Source organism: Leptonychotes weddellii, chromosome 16 (assembly GCF_054177405.1).
Source record: "Leptonychotes weddellii isolate Sample4059 chromosome 16, ASM5417740v2, whole genome shotgun sequence".
Taxonomy (NCBI): domain Eukaryota; kingdom Metazoa; phylum Chordata; class Mammalia; order Carnivora; family Phocidae; genus Leptonychotes; species Leptonychotes weddellii.
Window position 1 is genome coordinate 29,858,105 of NC_138384.1, and position 13,779 is coordinate 29,871,883.

Consider the following 13,779-nt stretch of genomic DNA (forward strand, 5'->3'; position numbering starts at 1 on the left):
ATACAAATATACACAGAAACACACACACACAGCCCACTAAAACAGTTTATCAAACTTACCAGTAATTCTACTCCAAAGAATATTCCCGACACTGTCCTCTCTGCTAATAAGGGTCCTCTGAAGCGCACAACTCCAGGAAATTTTTCTTCCCCAGATCTCAGCTGTACTTTCACATGGCAGCCCACATCTATCTGGAGGCCTTTACTTAGTCTGTTTCTGTTCTTAAACAGGCTGAACCTCTCTTCACAATTGGTAATTGCCAAAAGCAACTCTGTGAACTTTTCATTTATTTCTACAACATCCTTTTCATCAACAAAGAGAACTGCGTGTGGTTGCTCTAAAATTTTTAATCCAATCTGATTTTTCTTGCCTTTTGCAGAAGGAATCCTTGAGTGCCCCACAGAACGATCTTGGATATACTGTCCTATACTCCCCTTTGGTACTTTAAGGAGCTTTTGTGTTTGTTTGTCTGTAACACTGCATTCTTGAAGAAGCAAATAAAAAATCCGCTCTTCCCAGTAGGGTGAAGTAACTTTTTCTTGGCTCCATAAGCCTGAACTCATTGTGACATTAACTCCAAAACATTAACTCAAAAAAAAGGGAACTACTAAGTTTGTAGTAAAACCGCAAAAGATAAATTCACTGGCAGTCCCAAAGCACGTTTTTAGCAATTTGGTGTCCATGCTGTAAAAAGACAGCAAAGCAAAATGCCTGGAGGACAAGCAAAAAGAAACTTTACACTTTATTCTACATGAGCTAAAATTAAGATTAAAGACTTCTTAAGATCTCATTCGATTAGTAAAAACACACACATAAATGAAACTTCCAAAAGTACCTAGAAAGGTTAAAAGACACACATTACTTGTATCTACCGTAATTTTGCATCTTTAATTAAGGAGATCCAATTGTAAAGTGTCTTCAAAGACAATACAATAATGCTTGTTTCCAAGGCAATGAAATTCGAGTAACAGATAACATTATATACATTTTTAAATATATATATTTTTAACTTTAAAAAGTAGCATTTTTAACAGATCCTGCCTAACTTAAATGAATAAGTTGCTCTTTTTGGCAAAACACACATAAATCAAAAAGGCTGTTATTTCTGTACACACCATTTAAGTAAAAAGTTACCCACCATAATTATTATGATAAACATCCTTTATAAAAAAAAAAAAATGATCAATCATATTCTGAAACTTTAACCACGATTCATTTATCTGTGTTCCATATTTTGATAATGGATCATTTATTTGCTCTCTGATCCAGTTTCATCTCCTTCATCATGTACATTTTGTCCTTAGGCAAATGTTAATCATATTAATCAGAGCCATCATCTAATTTCTCAAAATCTCAGATAATATAAATCTGATTATAGTAAAGAGGTCTTTAAAAATCAATTTTGTAGGGCGCCTGGGTGGCTCAGTTGGTTAAGCAACTGCCTTCGGCTCAGGTCATGATCCTGGAGTCCCTGGATCGAGTCCCGCATCAGGCTCCCTGCTCGGCAGGGAGTCTGCTTCTCCCTCTGACCCTCCCGACCCTCCCCCCTGTCATGCTCTCTCTCTCTCTGTCTCTCTCTCAAATAAATAAATAAAATCTTTAAAAAAAAAAATCAACTTTGTAGCCACTAAAACTTGGACTACGTAACAAGGAATATAACTTTAATACAGTAACAAATACAAAAATTTTTATACCACAATTTTAACTATGTTACCCTAGAAACGAATACAAAAAGATTATTTCTTTTTCAGTTTCAAATTTTCACCTAAAATTTTTACAATACTAATCTTTCACAATTAAAATAGCCTTCTCGGGGCGCCTGGGTGGCTCAGTCGTCAAGCCCTGCATTGGGCTCTGCACTAGGCATGGAGCCTGCTTAAGATTCTCTCTCTCTTTCCCTCTCCCTGTGCCCCTCCCCAAAAAGAAGGATGGAATAAGTAGCTGTATTTAGAAACCAAATGGCCACACTCATGTGACAGAAAATACATAAGAACTTTTTTTCAGTAAGATAATTATTAAGATAATGAACTAAATCTTATTTTGATTTGATGAAATTGTATCATTTTTAACCATCATTTAAAGTAGGGCTGAGAAGGCTATTTTTTTTATTATTACAAGATTTTATTTATTTATTTTGACAGAGAGAGAGAGGGACAGTGAGAGAGGGAACACAGCAGGGGGAGTGGGAGAGGGTGAAGCAGGCTTCCCACTGAGCAGAGAGCCTGACGTGGGGCTCGATCCCAGGACCCTGGGATCACGACCTGAGCTGAAATCAAAAGTCGGACGCTTAACCAACTGAGCCACCCAGGAGCCCTTCCATCCTTCTTTGAGGTAGAGGTATCCATTTCCATTCCATTTCACAGCAGCAGTTGAGAGCACTATCGTATTTGTCTATTTTATTCTTGGAATTTAGAAATAAGTACTTCTAAAACTAAAGAACCAAATTTTAAGTTTAATAATTTAACATAATGATTAAATAACCTGGCAAATCTACACATGGAATGCATCATTAGATAATGAAGTACTCTGGAATTGGTTGAGTTTTTGTTAAAGGTCTGTCCCTCTACAACCCAGAATGAGACATGTAAGTTACCCGAGACAGGATAAAAAGTTTGGCATCCCTTTAAACCAACATTATTGAAATATCTGTGCAACATCCAGTAAAGGCAGGGGGCAGAGCTGGTGTAAAGTGATTTTCTCTCTCTCTCTTTTTTTTCCTTTCTTTATAATGTGTTTGTCTTAATTCCACTTGAGGGCACTGTCTACTTCAGCAGGAAGAGAATCAGTTTATATTTGCCACTTACATAAGACACCTGTGGAAACCCCTATCTTGGCACCATTATAAACAAAATCCCTCATGAAGGCTACCCAGACAGAGACCTAAACCCTTAAATTGGCTCTATTCCTTTAAAGTACCAAAATGAAGTATGTGTTATTTCTGACTTAAATTCTTCTCAAATGTCAACAAGGAAATACTATTTTCTGAATCATCGAATTATCAATATGAATATAAGCTCTCATGTGATTCTCAAAACGCAAAGATGTTTGTGACTTTGTTAAAAGGCTTGACGTTATGCTTTCTGAGTTCCTGTGTCTGCTTTCTATAGATTTACAGTCCCTGATTTTCCCTTGCAATCAGCCATTTTCTGTGGTTTCCTCCAGGGTGCATATGACTCATTTTATGGCCTTGCTGCTTTCCACCTTACGGCTTCTGATCAGTTCTGAGAAGCCAGGGGATGAAATATGTTTGTGTGTTTAAAAAAAAAAAAAAAACACAACAATAACTAAAGAGGTATACGTAAACTCTGAACAGTCTTTTAGGAGTGAAGTGCAGAAGTTTTACCGCATGGACTTGTTTGGGTTACTCCCAGGAGGTGGAGATGGTCACAAAGCAATTTCCAAAAAAGGGAGCTGCTTTGTTCTCTTTCTAAATGTATTTAAATATTTTTGGCCAAAAATTGCTTTTCAAGTATGGTAATTCTATTTAGAAAAGAAATTACTTTTTAAAATTCCTAAAAATTACACCTTCAAATATTAAGAACATCCTTAAATCTTAATATTATATGCCCATGATTTCTATTCCATTGGTTCCCCAGCTTAACAAGTCATGTCATGATTTAAAACAAAGCCCACCAGTGGATAATGAAATATTACCAAGACAAAATTAAATTACTGTATGTAATGCATTAGCACACTATTTTAAATGAATTTGATTACAGAAGTGTTATTTGCTAATCATTTAAGAGACAGTCCACAGTAAAATTTAATGTAATTCCTTTGGATTATAAAAAAGGTGGAAGGCAATTTAACAATCATTATTAAGAACCACAGTTTACAGTAAACACACAGGAGCAGCTTTGCTCGGACCTGCGTTAGCACAAGTGGGAGTGAGCTTCACCTCAACAAAAGCAGGGGTCGTGTTAGACCACTAGAAGAACCAGAGCAAAAGTTTATAAAACATTTAAAAAGCATTATCCAAAAATAAAAAGACTGTGGCCTTTCCTCTTTTAGAAAGTACACATTAAGAAAGAATAAGTTTGGAATTACCGTATTGAACACTGATTCTCATCACTGCAACTGACAGTTCGAGAAAGGTGAATGGGGAACTTTATGACTCCAGAGCTATACAAGATAATAAATTTAATGGCCATGAATATCTCAATATACTGCCATTACAGCAGAAATAGGTTAAGGGCGCCTGGGTGGCTCAGTCGGTTAAGCGACTGCCTTCGGCTCAGGTCATGATCCTGGAGTCCCGGGATCGAGTCCCGCATCGGGCTCCCTGCTCTGCGGGCAGCCTGCTTCTCCCTCTCCCCCTCCCCCTGCTTGTGTTCCCTCTCTCGCTGTGTCTCTCTCTGTCAAATAAATAAATAAAATCTTTAAAAAAAAAAAAAAGAAATAGGTTAATAAAGAGACTTCCCTCCGCTGTAGAAATGAATAGAATGACAACGTTCTTCTTTCACCGGGATATGCACAACAGTTAGATTAAGTCTTAAGAACCCCAAGCAATAAAAACTAAAGACGATATGGGAAAGATTTAAATGACATTGTCAATGAGTTCTTTATCAGTCAAGGTTTGTTAGTTTGTTTAGTATTTTTGTGCACTCAGCACAGTGTTAGATGCTGAGAAGTATGGCAGATTTAAGATACGATAACTGCCCTACTTTATGTTCTCTTACTACCTTTCAGGTCTAATTGGTTTAAAATTGCCTCTAATAGTATACTTCACTTTGAGTGTAAATATATCACACATGATTCATCTAAATGCCTCTGCACTTATTTCAGGCTGGAAAATTGAGTGATTATGAATATCCTGATCATTACTCTAAGTACTGAATGAAAATTACCAAAGAGGTGGAATGCAATGATATATTTAACCCTAAACCATACTGAACAGAAAAGGCCTTTCCTTTGACGACATTCGAGATGAGGGAATGGTTCAGGGTCACAAAGACTTGAAAATACATCTGGTTATCTGAGCTTGTTGAGGGTCTGGATTCTGAACAAATCAGAGTTTAAATGTATTAAAATAAAGCCATTAAACCAAGATGAAGGTTGAAAGACACAAATATTTATCAGTTTCCTATCAATGCAATGAAAAGATGGGTCAAGAAATATGTTTTATACAAAAATATTAAAGGTCAGAATTACCACATTCTAAAAGATAATATACAGTACACATGAACAGCATTAGCCACATACAATTGACAATGGTTGTCTAGAAAATACAATGTCTTTTTAATTCTCAGGCTATCAGGTTATACTGCTCATAGAACCTCACTAGAGAAAACAAAGATAGGTCTAATTCAAGAACGTTTTTGCATCTTCTCAAATATCCCAACTTGTTTTAAAAACCACACAAGACTACCTAAGTCAGAATAAAACTTACAATACTAAAATTCTGCTCCTAATTATAAAGGCGGCAAAGAGACAGGGAGGTCAGCATGAATACCAAAGAAAGAAGACACACAGGACTTTTTCCAAAAGCGTCTAGATGGCTAGAATAATCACCATTTTAAGGAAGAATCTCTCTCACTAAAAGAACAAGTTGTTATACCACTAAACAGCTAAAAACAGAAAAACAGATTCCATGACCAGAAAAGAGAGTCAGCTTTATCTTTCCTCACATACTGTGTCCCAAGCGCACAAGTATTCCGTCCCTAAAACAAGCGGGATTTATAAAGTTAAAGAAGAGTCTGGCTCCTGCATCTGCATGTATATTCACGGCGGAAGAACAAGGAACCCCAAAGTCTCCGTAGAGTTAAGCCCGGCCACTACACTTCCAAACTGGAACCCCTCATGTCCTTCATCTTTGTATTTCCAGTGCCAAACCACTGTCTGACATGTAAGGGCATTCAGTACATGTGAAATGAATGAATGATTTGGTTAACTCAGGTGATAAAAGTGAAAGCCAAAATTCCATTTCCTCATCCTAATTGTTTAAGTGATTAAAAGCGTATCTTCCAGGTTAAAAAGGAAAAAAAATATATATATACTACTTCTCAGAATAAATGAAGTCATGGTTAATGTTTACCACCACTGCATTGTTACACATAGGAGAAGAAACAAGACAAATTTCACAATTACCAAAACAAGTTGTTTTGAGGTTCATCTGAAACTGGTTTCCTAGATCTTCACATCATGTGTGATGCCTATAAATTCTGTGTAGCCAATGAAAATACCTTGACAAATTTAAGAAGAATGTGTGGAAATCAGGAACAAAATACTCATCTTTTGATGAATAGGATAATTAATCCTTTCTCTCTTCTTATGATAAGGACTTGCGTAAGTCAAGCAAAATCACAGTTCAGGCATGCCAGACCATGAGAAATCACTGCTGTTGAATGTTTGTTTTACATAATAGTGCCCTGGCTTTATCAGCTCTTCACAAAAGTTACCGTCCACAGGAAGGCTTCTTCACAGGAATACTATAACATTTTGCAGCAGAACATAAGAGAATGTTCTGGGTGATATCAACATTCACAGTACACGAACTTCCACAAGAATTCACAGCAAATCATTTTCTCCTAATACTTCTAGTTCAAATCCACCCACTACCCAGTGGGGAATTGGCAGCCTAATCCTCAGGGCCATTCAGTCTACTTGGGGCGTGAGGGGGTGTGCAGAAAAACAACACTTGAATGAACACCCTCCCTCAAGGCCTGGGTTTTTCTCCGGGAGCCAATGACTGCAAAAAGAACAATCTTATTAAGATCTCTATTAGCCCGAATTCAAAAGCAAGGTAAGGAATGCTCCTTAGCTGAGCTAAGGATCCAACTTTCCAGGGAGACCGGGGAGAGGATGGGGGCAGGGATGGTGGGAGCTGAGAGACTGAAAGGCTTGGTGGCTGGAAGATGACAACCATCCTAAAACATGCAAATGCCACAGGGTGGAATAGAAAAGATGCCAAGTACATGAATAACCGGGCAGCGGACCCAGCTGAGAAACAAATTCAGGAACACTATCTTCTGTCAAGACTTCCCGATTTCCCCACAGATCGTTAACATTATAAAGAAAAACAAAAGGAAGGAAAAGAATACCTCGTTTCGACAGAGCGCACCTTTCAACTAAACAACTCCAGGTTGTTGTAGAAGACCATCCTCCTCACCCTGGAAAGGGGGAAACTGAAAGAAAAAGCAGAACACGCCATTAACGAGGCCAGAACCCCGACTGCTCTTCCTGGACAGCAGCCACAAACACCCCCAAACCGACCGATCGATACGCCCCTCGGCTAGGAAAGAGAAGATATTACAGCCCAGGGCTCTCGAGGCCAACGGAGGCCGTCGGGAGCCGGCCAGCGGCCCGCGCCTCAGTTTCCGCATCTGTAAATGGGGGGGCCGGCGGGGGAGACGGTCTCCTGCGCGGCTCCCACCCCAAGTCCTCTCTCTTCCGAAGGTCCCGGCGGCGGCGACCACGCTCCCACGTTTCGGGAGCCCTCTCAGGAAGCCCGGGCGGCGGGGGAGGTGGGGGGGAAGCTCCGGGGGTGGGGAAGCCCGGGCTGACGTCAGCGGGCTCAGCACCCCCGCAGGCCTTGCCGGCTCCGGGCCAGGGAAACTAACGGGCCGGCGGCGAGGGCCCGACGGCCGCGGCGGCGGCTGGAGGCGCCCCGAGGCCGGGGAGGGACGCCCGAGGGGACCCAGCCGTCCGCTGCTCGCCGCCTCAGTAGCCCGCTCACTCACTCACCTCGGGCGGCGGGGCAGCGCCCCTTCCCCAGTGTCGCTAGCCCGCGTCCCACTCCGGCCCGGCGCCCCACACCCACCGCCTTAATATTTACCTCCGACGCGCGGCCCCGGCGCAGCCGAACCTGCTACCTGGGCCCGCCCCCACCTGCCCCGCCTCCGAGCCGCCCGGCGGGGCGAGAGAGGGAGAGCGGGGGCGAGGGGCCAACCGCCGCACTAACCAATCGTAGCCCGAGATGCGTTTCTGTGCACGCTCTGATTGGGCAGCCCTGTAACAGACCTTCCTCCAATGGCTGCCGGCCCGGAGCCGGCTGAAGGGACTTTCCGCTCCGTCAAGCTCGGTCGAGCCAAAGGGAAAGCGGAGGGGAGGGGAGGTGGAGCGGGGGAGGTGGGCGGGGAGCTCTGGCTGATTGGACAGAAGACTGTGGGTGCCGCGTTACCATTGGCCGATACCGGAGCCGGGGCGGGGCGCTGTGCTGCTCCCCGCTCCACCTCCCAGGCCCGGGTCCTGGCTCTCGGCTTAGCTGTCAAAACTCCTGCGGGGAGTTTGGGGCTGGGGTGACACGAGCTGGGAATAGGATTTCAGGATTCCATGAAAAAGCAAAGCTTTAGAATCGGACTTAAGTTTGAATCCTTTGCGCTTTCAATTAGTAGCCTCGTGACGTGAGGATCTCCCGACCACGCTAAGCCTCAGTATCCTCATCTGTAAAATGGAGATAGTCATCACCTGTCCTACAGAACGGTTGTGAAACACCAAACACCGTAGGTAAAGTTCCCGATACACAGCAGGAGCTCAGTCGTGTTGAATCTCTTCTCCTCCCTCAGATTCGGCCCGGGACCTCTGCTGTTTCGAAACCTCTGTTGCCACCTATCCCAGTTTGGAGGGAGGTCTCCCTAGGGTGGCGAAGACGGGATTTCCACTCGCTGCTTCACTCAGCTCTGTACCCCTGGCCACCAGCCAGGACTTGGGGTGTAGTTAAGGATCTTTCAATTAGAAGGGAGGTTTCTGATTCCCAAAAGTGCTCAAAATATTTAAGGAAGTGCTTTTTATAATCAGTCCCAGAGCCTTGCCGTATAGCATGCCTTGCTGCACTGGATACTCCTGTTAATTAATTCCTTCTCCTTTGACATTTTAAGTACCAATTATAGGAGAAGGTGATTAATACTGAGGAAAGAAGAGGGGTGTGTGTATTTAATCATGAGAGGGAAAATTTCCCTAGTGGAAAGTGACATTTCTGAAGATCTGGGCAGTTTAAACCAGTGAGTACATAAAAGAAGTCACATGAGTGATTACTAACAGTACTAGTAAACAGGCCACCCACCTCCCTTGCCATAAGCACCCAGGATGAAATGGACATCTTTTGAAAACCTAAGCCTCAATCCACTCTTGTGTCTCTTTCATTCTTCCCTATCCTGTGTCCCAAGCTTCAAGGCCACAGTGCCGTAGAAAGCAATAAAATGGAAATCAACAGGCCTGGCTCACAGTGTGGCCTTAGGCGACACAGTTCCCTCCCAGGTCTAGATTCTCCAATAAAGTCAGGAGGACTCAGAGGTCACGGTCTGGCTGTCTGGGCGAGCAATTCAGCCTGAAGACTATTCTTGCTTGACCTATACGGTGAGGAGGAGGAAGAAGAGGAAGTGGAATGGGAGAGAAAGAGTTTGAATCCTTTAAGACAGGGCAGTCTCCCTTTCCACACTGCTCACCATTCCCTAGTTTACTCACCTGGCATATTTCTCTCCTTTATGTTCTCTACTGGCCCCTGAAGGTCAGTTTGCCACCACAGGACGAAGACATCTTCAAGCCTTTTCTGATGATGGTATTTGGTGCTGCTGAGCCCACTGCTTTCTGTCAGAGCCTTGCTCAGTCCTCCTGCGACCCATTCCTTGAATCAGACAGTGTCAAAGCCTGACTTCATCCAAGAGATACTCTTCCAAGCCAGGCCCGATAAACAGGGCTTATCTCAATTACCATCTCCCATCAATTGGTAATGACTGCCTAGAACACTGTGTTGAAAACAATTCTAAAACTGTATTCAGGCTCTCAGGGAAAAGAGATGTCTGCCAGGGGATAAGATTGGGGAATAGTGTCATGGTGCTATTATTTGCAATCCTTGCTAAGCCAGTCTCTCCTTTTACAGAGAGGAGATTAAGGTCCAGAGAGGGAATATAACTTGTCCCAGGTCACCCAGGAGATGAGCTGAGACTCTGGTTCTCCTGATTTCAAGTCAGGGCTCTTTCCAGCTCTGTTGAAACAGATTCTCCAACTGAAATGCCTATCCTCTCTGCTTTCCAATCCTCCCTTTGTTTCAGGCCTAACCAAAGTCCACCCTCTTCCAAGGGTCTTTGCAGATGGCTCCAGTCCCTGCTTGATCCCCTCTGTTTCTTCACCACCTCACAGCCTGTTCCACTCAGCCTGGCCTGGATCCACACAACTCCTGGTTGGGTTACCGAGCAGGGACCAAGAAACCCAGGGGTGTCCAAGAGAGATGCCATCCATACCCTCTGGCAGGGAAGGGCAGACCTTAAAGGACTAGCTACAAGATCACTTACTAAACTACGGAGGGCAGGGTGAGCCCCAGAAGGAGAACTGTGCTGAGCACACATAAGATGTGGTTGGGCACTGAGGGAAGGCCTGTTTGAGGAAGTCACCTATAAGATGAAATAGGAAAGACGACTAGCAGCCAAGGGGGAAAGGGAGCACTTCCGGCAAAGGGAACAGGACTGTGCATGACATATTGAAGGAACTGAAAGAGGCAGAGCACAGTAAATGTGAGCACAAAAGAGCCCTTCAGGTAGGGCCTTGGGAGTCAAGTTTTGGTCTTTAGCTTAAGAGCAGGATCCCGCTGAAGGGTTTTAATAGGGTAGTTAACACTGATTCTAAACTGTCTCCCATAGCTCTCTTTGTACACAGCAGGAACCCAACAAAAAGCCATTGGATTAATTTGAGCTCTCTCCCCCAAGAGCTGGAAACCTGGTCACCTGGTAGGGACCTGTGACTTGGAGTAACACCTACCCAGGACCCAACCAAATCTCAGTAGCACAAGTAACAGTCATTTCTTAGACCCTGCCCCGTGCTCCCCAAATGGCCACCACAGGCTACCTCTTACTTCCAGCCTCACCAAATTCAGTATTTTAGGTCCTACTGCTTGCTCAGCACCTCCACCCCACACAGCCAAAAGTGAACTCCTGATGCTCCTCCACTCCCACCTCAGTCCTTCTGCCTTCCCCATCCCAGGAAATGGCAACTCCTAGCTGTTCATCCCGCTTCCCATGCTTCCAGCCGTTTCCCCACCACTCCTGGGAATAGGGGCATTCAGAATAAGCTCTAAACCATGGGGCTAATGAATAAGCTCTGAACCACGGGGCTAACTGGACCAGGCATCCCCACAGGCAAGGATACTGCATGGGCGCTTTCTCCCTACCGCCCAGCACGGTGTTTCAATCACTGGATGAGTGGAGAGTCCACCATACCAAGGATGTGCTTGTCTCTTAGAGGTGGGGGGTTGGGGGGGGTGGATCTGCAGGTACAACTGAACATTCTGTGTGGGGGCTTTTACTCTGGTCACCCTAAAGCTCTTTTTGATAAGATAAAAGGGATTACTTTAATCATCTTTCCCCTAATCCTGCTGAACTATAAATCCATGCTCCCGTTTGAGCTATTTGCTGTTATCAATGACAAATGATCTCTGCGTGATTTAAAAAACACACCCACAGAGAAAAGGGGTCTAATGCTCTTCGTTGGGACCTTTGTGCTACCTCCGGAATCCCATTTGGGGCAGTAAATACATTAGGAATGATCTCATGTGGCAGGAAACCTTCCTCCCTTAGGAAGGAGATACCAATGGTGTTGGGAAAGAGGCGATTCATTTTTATGATCCTCCCCAACTTCTACGTTCTGCCTCCTTTAGGCAGGTTGATTCTCCATTCGGTTAACAAATATCTGAGCATCGACTATGCACTAGGCACTATTTTAGCCCTGGAGGACTCTGCAGCAAGCATGGCTTTTGTTCTCATGGAGCTGACATTCTAGGGGAAGGAAGAAACACATGTACGTCAGGTGGTGTGTGCTGGGAAGACACTATTAAGCAGGGCTGGGGAGGAGAGAGTGGTCAGGGACGGCTATTTGAGGTAAATGGTTCAGGGAAGGAGTCCCCTGATGAGCTGACACTTGAACAAAGACCTGCTGTAAATGAGGAAGCCAACCAGGCCACTATCTCGGGAAGAGTGTTCCTGTAAGAGAAAACAGGCAAATGCAAAGGTCTGGACGCAGTTTGCGCTGTCAAGGAGCGGCCAAGAAGCCGTGCGGCTGGAGCGCAGGGAACGGGAGTCGGAGTGGCAAAGGGGAGGTCCGTGAAAACACAGGGGTGGGCCAGGCCAAGAGGGGACCTTGACTTTCACCCTGGGCTAGACTGGCAAGTTCTGGAGCATTTTGATCAGAGCAGTGGTTCATCAGACTTACCTTTTAACAGGCTGACGTTGTGGGTCAGGTGCCGTAGGCAGGCCAGTTAAGACACTGATGCAGTAATCCAGGTAAGGGTGGGCCCCTAAGCAGGCCCTTCTTTCCTGGGGGTGGGGGAGAGCACATGGGGAGGGGGGACATGAGGAACTGAAGATGTCAAGAAAGTTGTTCCAAGTAAAAAAGGGAGGGGAGGGATTTTCATGGTAACTGATAAGGGAGGGATGATGCCTAGGGGATTGGATCTGTGGGTTGTTCTGGAAGTGGTGATAGATGGGATTAAATTTAGAGCAAAAAAAAAAAAAAAAGGAATCTTGGAGAATCCACCGATCTCGGATTGCCTGTCCGCACAGCTGAAGGATGGCCCTGATGTCACTCACCTGAAACCTGCCACCCAGGGCCCGAGCCTATGTGTTCCATTGGGTGCAGGCACTACCAGAATGTGCGCCCCCACCGCTGTGTGCTTCACCCGCTGGGCTGCACCCATCTCCTGAGTGGGGATGGAGGCGTGAAGATGTGTTGGTGCAATAATGAAATGATGCTGTATGTAGTCTCAACTCAGCCTGCTTAGAATGTGATTCTACCTCCCACACTTTCTGCGGGGTGTATTCGTTCCAGTATCTGATTTTGGCGCTATGTAGGGGGGGCCGGGGGGGGTAGCCCTCAGATTGACTTTTTTTTTTTTCTTCTAGGATGATGGTGAATATAATTAAAAGCCTGAAGCTCTTTTAAAAAATTCTCTTGCTCTGGTACTTTTTTTTGTCTGCACATAAGAATTATGTATTTTCAGCCACAAATCTAGAATGTGTCTGCTCCTGTTCTGCAAATGACTTCTGGAAAGTTGGCTAACTTGTTCGCAAGTTACCTGCCCAGGCCCAGAATGCTTTTGGTGGATCTGCTGGACTTTGGAAACGTTAAGAAGCCTCTACTCTGAGCTCTGACGGTAAGCACATATCCAGGTCCCGGCGGCACCCTTCCCTGGGCCCTCTTGAACTCTTCTTTCTCCATAATCTCTCCCTGGGTTATGACATCCAGGCCCAATGACCCCATTCCCCTTTAGAGGCTGAGGACATCCATGCTGTTAAACCTGGCAATGACCTCTCCCACGGGCTCCAGACTCACAGCATAACTTGGTGTCTCCACTTGACATCACTCAGGTGTCCCAAACTTGACCATCCAAAACAAAGTCCCTCCTACTTCCAAGCTGGCTTCCCATCTGTCTTCCCACCTGACCTCCAGGATGGTGTGCCCCAGTTACTCAAGTCAAAAATGAGGAGCCTTGAGTCTCCCGTCCCCCTCTTCTCTCATCCATTCCATTTGTAAACCTTCAGGAATCGACTCCTAGAACGTTTCTGGAATCCATCCTCTTCTCTCCACCTCTGCTAACACCACGTTAAAACAACTGCCTCTCACCTGCAACGGCTCCTAGGTGGTCTCTCCTTTTTCTGTTCAGAAAGAGGGAGAAGCAGGAAGCCCGATGTGGGGCTCGATCCCAGGACCCCGGGATCATGACCTGAGCCCGAAGGCAGACGCTTAACCGAATTAGTCACTCAGGCACCCCAGCCAAGATCCTCATCTTAATCACATTTTTTTTTTTTTTTGAGAGAGAGAGAGAGCTTGCGGGGCGGGGGGGGGGGGGAGTGG

General features: G+C 44.9%; 1 protein-coding gene across 12 annotated transcripts in view; it reads right to left on the bottom strand.

Annotated features, from left to right (window-relative positions):
• The window catches only part of CYLD (CYLD lysine 63 deubiquitinase), a 65,889-nt gene extending 58,035 nt beyond the window's left edge, over positions 1-7,854 (bottom strand). For 3 of the 12 annotated variants that reach the window (XM_031037897.2, XM_081806593.1, XM_081806594.1), the window contains exons 1-3: positions 7,684-7,824; positions 7,041-7,124; positions 60-711 (exon numbers count right to left, since the gene is read on the bottom strand). In XM_031037897.2, coding sequence (XP_030893757.1) covers positions 60-563 — 504 coding nt within the window. In that variant the 5' untranslated portion in view covers positions 564-711; positions 7,041-7,124; positions 7,684-7,824. Of the gene's footprint in view, positions 1-59; positions 712-7,040; positions 7,125-7,212; positions 7,232-7,683 lie in introns of those variants that run through there. The other 9 variants (XM_031037893.2, XM_031037895.2, XM_031037894.2 and 6 more) reach the window with 9 other exon arrangements.
• Between the last annotated feature and the right edge of the window lie 5,925 nt (positions 7,855-13,779).